Below are 6584 nucleotides of genomic sequence, written 5' to 3'. Positions count from 1 at the left end.
CCATCATGTGAATATATCACATTTTGTGTGTCTACTCATTTACTGATGGACATTTGGGTTGCTTGTCCCTTTTAGCTATTTTGAATAATACCACTACCTTGTGTGGATGAATGTTTTCAACTCTCCACTGAGGAATGGAAAAACCTGTTTGTTCTTGCACCTCATTAATAATATCAGTAACAAGGCTGGTGGAGATCCTAAAGTATTATTGTACACATTGACTCAGAAAAATAGGACCTAGGAAACTAGGTGGAAAAGAGAGGCACAGAGACGTTAAGTGTCTTGACCCTGATCACACAGCCCTAGGTTAGGGCCATGAAGGAAGAAGTCATAGCTGGCATTCGTGACAATTAGCCGACGAATCTTTTATAATTTTAGGAAAAAAGTCTCGGAACATTTTAAAAATCATGCACACATGCACCATCACTTTAATGATATGGATCCATTTTTAATGCCATCAGGTCCCTTCTTACCCTCTATCTGTCTCAAGTCTTCTAATTCTCCATGAAGAACATCACACTGCCTCTCACTGGAATTACCTTCTCCTGCTTCTCAGCGGTTTCACCTCACCCTTACCGAGCGAGCACATCCTTACCTACTCCTTCACAGCAGGCAGCTTTGGAGCCATAGGGAGCAGGGACTCTTCAAAGGACTTCTCTTTTGTTACCGCTGTGGTCTCGGAGCTCTGTGTGTGGGAAACACGGAGCCACGCTGTTGTCTCACACCATCCGGGCACTCTGGCCTGCTCTGCATCTGTCGCCAGATGTACGCTGGCCTGAGACCCAGGTTGCTCTGGATCCTAGTTGGTTGAGCCATATGAAATGGCCAATATCAGTTATTTGGGGCCTACAAAAATGACAGTTTAATGTAGTTCAAACTGCAAGTGTCTGGTGTCCCCCTCCTTCCCTCCTGTGTTCTGCCCAAAGGCCCAGGTCTTGTGCTCTGAGCCCTTCTGCCCCTCCGGGCCAGCTGTCTTCCTTGCCCAACCTTCTAGAGTGGCCATTCTCCAGCTGCTCCACTGGTGCATGAAGACGTGAGTGCTCCGGAGGTGATGGGGAAGCACTGGGCTAGGAGTCAGGTCACCTCTGCAATGACTGCCTGTCTCCTCACTGACCTCTCTGCCCCCAACTGGCCCCCTACAGTCATGTCTCCTAAAAGAACAGATCAGCTCCAGCCACCCTCTAACTCACATCTTGCCATGTCTCCCTGTCACATAGTGTATGTAAAGTACAAACTCTTCAGTCTGGCCAGAAGACACAACTGAAGCTCCTGCCACTGGCCTTTTGTTCCAGCCATGTCCAACTGCTTGCAGTCCCCTGGAGGAGTTTATGCTCTCTTGGCTCTGCACCTGGCACCTGCTCTTCCTCCACCTGGGAGACTTTGTGTGGCTCCTTCACTCAGCTACCTGTGACTTACCCTTCAAGACCACTCCCAGGAGTCTTCCCTGAGCGTCGGAGCTGTGTTGGGAGACCTTCTTCTCTGTTCCCATTCTCACTGCTTCTGTCTCTCCCGGTACTCATTGTCCGTTTTTTTTTTTTTTAACTTTTTTTTTAATGTTTTTATTTAGTTTTGAGAGACAGAGCACCAGTGGGGGAGGGGCAGAGAGAGAGGGAGACACAGAATCTGAAGCAGACTCCAGGCTCTGAGCTGTCAGTACAGAGCCTGATGCGGGGCTTGAACTCACAAACCGTGAGATCATGACCTGAGCCAAAGTCGGCCCGTCAACCGGCTGAGCCATCCAGGCACCCCTCATTGTCTGGTTTTAATGGCCTTTTTGCATGTCTGTCCCTGTCTGCCTATCTGGGCTATGGGCTTCTGACAATTCTACCAAATTCATACTTCAATCTCTGTTGTCAGCATAGGTGTCATGAACTTTCATTTAACAGATCTAAGCAAGGCTTCTGTGACTCAGTTTCCCCATTTGCTGAAAATGCAGAAGCTTGCCCCTGTCCCTTGGTTTTCTCTAAGCTTCATTTGCCCCTCAGGAACAGAAAATTGGATTTAAAGGTTCTCTCAATTCCCATGGTGTAAGGATTTGGGATATGAATCTTCCCTGTTCCCTGGCCATTTACAGGGATCCTATGTGGGTCCAAGGAAGTTAATGGGAGAAGATTGTTCAAATGGAGGTGCCAAGGGATTGTGAGGAAGATTACTTTGCTGTTCTGTTTTGTTTTAGTTCACCTGGTGTCTGCAGGGCACGTACTAAGCACATGCCAGTGTTAGCCAGGCACTGTATGATACAAAGTTGTAATTACCAGGTTCCCTGGATTTCCTTTGAGTGCTGCCTTCCCAGCCAGTCTGGGAGTGCCTGCCCACCCCTGCTTCTTTCGCTGTTAACTCCCTCCGCGACCTGCGCATCAGATGCTTTGGGCGATGCTGGCCCAGGTCCCCGGAATTCGTCCCCTAGCCTAGTCCCTGTCCACAGAAGATCCCACAGAGTTTGGCCGAGCGGGGCCTCGGCCCGGGCGCCCCCTGGCGGCCGCGCACCGAAGCTAGGGCCGGCGGGGAGCGGGCCAGGGGAAGGGGGAGCGATGGGGGAGGAGGAGGCACGGGCAGGGGAGGAGAGGAAAAAGTTGCGCTGGGAAGTTTGGAAAGTGGGGAAGTGGCTGCTGCGGGCTTCGCCTCCCTCCGCGCGTGTGTGAGGGAGCGAGCGAGGGAGCGAGAGAGGAGCGAGCGAGCGCCTGCCATGCCCATCAGACCCCGCCTCGCCGCGCCCGGGCGCGGAGCTCGCCCCGACTCCCTGCGGCCCGGCCCGGCCCGGCGCGGCCCGGCGCGGCCCCGGCCCCCCGCCCCCCGCGCCGGGTCCTCCCCTCCCCCCGCCCCGGCGGCCCCAGCCCCCCGCCCGGCCCGGCTCCGCGCCGCTCTCCCGCCCTCCTCCCTCCCTCCCTCCCGGCCGCGGAGCAGCATGGCGGAGCCCGGGCAGCGGCCGCGCGGCCGCCCGCCGCCCCTCTGAGCCCGGCTCTGGGGCAGCCGGGCGCCCCAGACCTGACCCCCGCCCCGCCGCGCCCGCCGCCGCACTTGTCCCACCGCGCGCCCCCTGGAGCGCCGCGCACCCCTGGGACCCTTGCGCGCCCAGCTGCCCGCGTAACTCGGGACCCCGCGCGCCCTGGGAGCCCGGTACCGCCCCGGGACCCCACGCGCCCCTGGACCGCGACGCAGCTCCGGGACGTCGGCGCGCCCCAGGACCCGCGCGCTCTCAGAACCCCGGGCTGCGCCAACGGGGTTGCGCGCCTGGGGAGGGGCCCGCCCCAGAGGGTCCCCCTCTTCCAGCAGACGGAGCCCCGCCCCAGAGGGACCCCCGGGTCCGGCAGGGACACCCCGCCCCGCCCCAGAGGGCTCCCAGCATCCCGCCGCTGGAGCCCCGCGCCCCAGAGGAACCTCCGTGCCCAGCTGGGGGCTCTCCGCCCCGCTGAGAGGGCGCCGCCCGGGAGGGTCCCCGCGCCCCGCGGGCCCCGGCAGGATGCACGCCGCCCTGGCGGGGCCGCTGCTCGCCGCCCTCCTCGCCACCGCCCGCGCCCGCCCGCAGCCCCCGGACGGAGGACAGTGCCGGCCGCCCGGATCGGTGAGCGAGCGCCTGCCCGGCCACTCTCCCGGCCGTCCGGCCACTCCAGCCCGTGGGGACGAGGGTTCGGGGGTCCTGCCTTCCGCACCCAGCTCAGCCCACCCGCTCCACCTCCGCCCGCCGGGCGCTGCCTCGGGCGCCCTTCCCTGCCTCCTGCCGCCCGGGCTCCAGCTCCGTGCCGGGAGCCGAGATGGGGCGCTCCCTCTCCAGCTCCCTCTCCGCACGCTGACGCTCTCGGGCTCTCCTCGACTTTCGGTCCTGCTTGGACGTTTCCTCCCTGTGCCCCTTTGACTCGCTTCTTTCTTACTTTATCCGTTGTTTACCCTTCTGGTTGCTCTCTGCCCACTCCTGATCGTGTTTCTCCCATTCCTTGCTCTACTCTGCTCTGACTTACATCAGACCTTTCCGCTCTCCCATTCCCACTCTGTCCCCCTTACAGACAGGCTTCCCTCTCCCCTGTCCTCCCACTCTGACCTAAAGCAAGCTTTCTCCCTGGTGCTGGTTCCCACCTCTCTCTCCCTCTCCAGCCCAGGCCCCCGGCACCCAATCCTCCAACTGCCCCCATTTCACAAAAAGGGGGAAGATTCCAGAGGAGAGGAAAAGGAAGTGCCAGGGCAAGCTGGCCTAATATCTCCTTGGGGGTTGAATAATTACTGGTTCTCCTAATTTTCCTTCCCAACTACAGAATCCCTTGATTTCTCTCAGCATCCCTCCCTCAAAGTGTAAATTAATGCATGGAAAATAACCCTTAATTGGAGGCCAGTGACTAGGAAGAGGTTGTATAGGGTCCTCACTCACTGCCCAGTTAGCAGGGAGTTAGTTGACCTTGGGCAAGGTGCACCTCTGCTGTCCTGACTTGTGTGGGAACGGGGAGGTCAGAGCTAGTCTAGCTCCAGTCTGCTGGGATCCACGATTTTTGGTTGTTCGGAAAAAAAAAAAAAAAAAAAAAAAGGTACTATTCCCCCACTCACCCCATCACACACTTTTCATTTGTGCTAGAAGCAGGCAGAAAAGTTTTGAGTTGACCTCAAGTTTGCAGGTGGTCAGTGGGCAGTCCAGGGGCTTTTCTGGATGGGAAATGACTGCCTGAGAGAAATGATAGTCCCTTTCTCATGCCCCTTAACCCCTGGTCCTCAGCTAGATCTGGAGAAAGGATCCCTGTCTCCATGCCCCTCTTTGCCCCTGTGCACACTCCTGATCAGAGCTTCTGTCTGAGAAGATGCCCGAGAGTGGGGGGGTGGAGGCCAGGTACAGCATTTTAGGGGAGGAGCCTGAAGCACATTTCTTGGGATGAATTCTAGGGAATCTTCCCCTCCCAAATCAGGGCCTTGTGACTTTACTTAGGCTGCAGCTTATAAAGCACTTTCTCATCTGCAGTGGAGCAGAGTAGCCGACACCCCAGACCTGCCCTCCAACAAGAAAACCTTATCCACCCCAATGAATGGGAAGTAGCTGTTTAAATAGGTGTGCTATTTTTAATAGGTGTTCTGCTTTCAAAGTGCTCTTGGCATGTATCTTCTAATGGTTGGGTTTAAAAGTTATATGACTTCCTCCCTTCTTGCCAGAGCAGGACTCTTGGTCCCCCTTTCCCCACCCTCCACATGAAACACCACCGGTGAAGGTTTGGCTTGGCTGAGCATGAATATTCTCAGGTGCTGTGGCAGTCCTTGGCACTCAAGGGGGAAAGCTAATCATAACGAGAGAGAGCTTCCTTCGTTGTCTCCTTCCTCTGTGCCTGGTGCTGCTCTTAGGGCTTACTCACATATACTGTGTCTTTTCATCCTCCCTGGGGTAGCTGCTCTCACCCCCAGTTCACAGATGGGGAAACCGAGTCTTGGGAAGTGGAACAGCATGCTTAAGATGATCCAGCTAGACAGGTTTTGAATCTGGGTCTTTCAGCTTCCACAGCCCTTGCTCTTTCCCATGGCCCCATGTAGGCCTCTGCCTTCCACCCCACCTCCACCTGCCTCTGTCTGTGCAACCCCTGGTTTACTCCCCTGCCATTAGCCTCACTGCCTGCCTTGTCCTCCCCCCCTCCCCTGCAGCAGAGGGAGCTGAACTCTTTCCTGTGGACTATTCGGCGTGACCCCCCCGCTTACCTGTTCGGCACCATCCACGTCCCCTACACCCGCGTCTGGGACTTCATCCCGGACAACTCGAAGGCAGCCTTCCAGGCCAGCGCTCGTGTCTACTTCGAACTGGACCTGACGGACCCCTACACCATCTCAGCCCTGGCCAGCTGCCAGCTGCTGCCACACGGGGAGAACCTGCAGGACGTGCTGCCTCGGGAGCTCTACTGGCGTCTGAAGCGCCACCTGGACTACGTGAAGCTGATGATGCCCTCGTGGATGACACCAGCACAGCGGGGCAAGGGGCTGTACGCGGACTACCTGTTTAACGCCATCGCGGGCAACTGGGAGCGCAAGAGGCCCGTGTGGGTGATGCTCATGGTGAACTCGCTCACGGAGACTGACGTGCGCTCCCGAGGTGTGCCCGTCCTGGACCTCTACCTGGCCCAGCAGGCCGAGAAGATGAGGAAGAGCACCGGGGCCGTGGAGCGGGTAGAGGAGCAGTGCCACCCGCTTAATGGGCTCAACTTCTCCCAGGTAGGCACTTGGCTTTCCCCGGCCCCCGGAAGCGGCCAGCCCCTTTGTCCTCTTCTCCCATTGCCTTCCTCCTGCTGTAGCCGGAGCCTTGGACTTCTTCCAATGGGAGAGGCTCTTTCGGGCTGCGAGGCAGCTCTCTGGCTGCTTTCGGGGTGGGTTGAGGGCAAACTGGTGTGTGCTAGAGTTAGGGATGAGCGTTTGGGTGTTTGCTTCTCTCTCAGTGGTGCTACCTGTTGGGGATATACACTCCCCACTTGCTGTGCTTGCCTGAGCAGAAAGAATTTTCCCGGGAACATCAGAGTGAGGAAAACAAAAAGAGTGAGTTGCGGGTTTGCGTCCAGCTTTCCCGAGGCCCTGGGGTCTCCAGAACAGGAGGCTGTCCTGAAGCTGTTGTGTGGGCACCACCCCCCCAGGCA

General features: G+C 57.8%; 1 protein-coding gene across 1 annotated transcript in view; it reads left to right on the top strand.

The window, feature by feature from the left end:
• Positions 1–3460: 3460 nt before the first annotated feature.
• TRABD2B (TraB domain containing 2B) overlaps positions 3461–6584 on the top strand; it is a 212064-nt gene continuing 208940 nt past the window's right edge. Inside the window, exons 1-2 of the mRNA XM_042951125.1 lie at positions 3461–3562; positions 5608–6168. Of these exons, the coding sequence (XP_042807059.1) occupies positions 3461–3562; positions 5608–6168 (663 nt within the window). The remainder of the gene's footprint in view (positions 3563–5607; positions 6169–6584) is intronic.

This window comes from Panthera leo, chromosome C1 (genome assembly GCF_018350215.1).
Source record: "Panthera leo isolate Ple1 chromosome C1, P.leo_Ple1_pat1.1, whole genome shotgun sequence".
NCBI lineage: Eukaryota > Metazoa > Chordata > Mammalia > Carnivora > Felidae > Panthera > Panthera leo.
The sequence above is the reverse complement of the archived record's forward strand: the minus strand, read 5'-3'. Positions and strand labels throughout refer to the sequence as shown.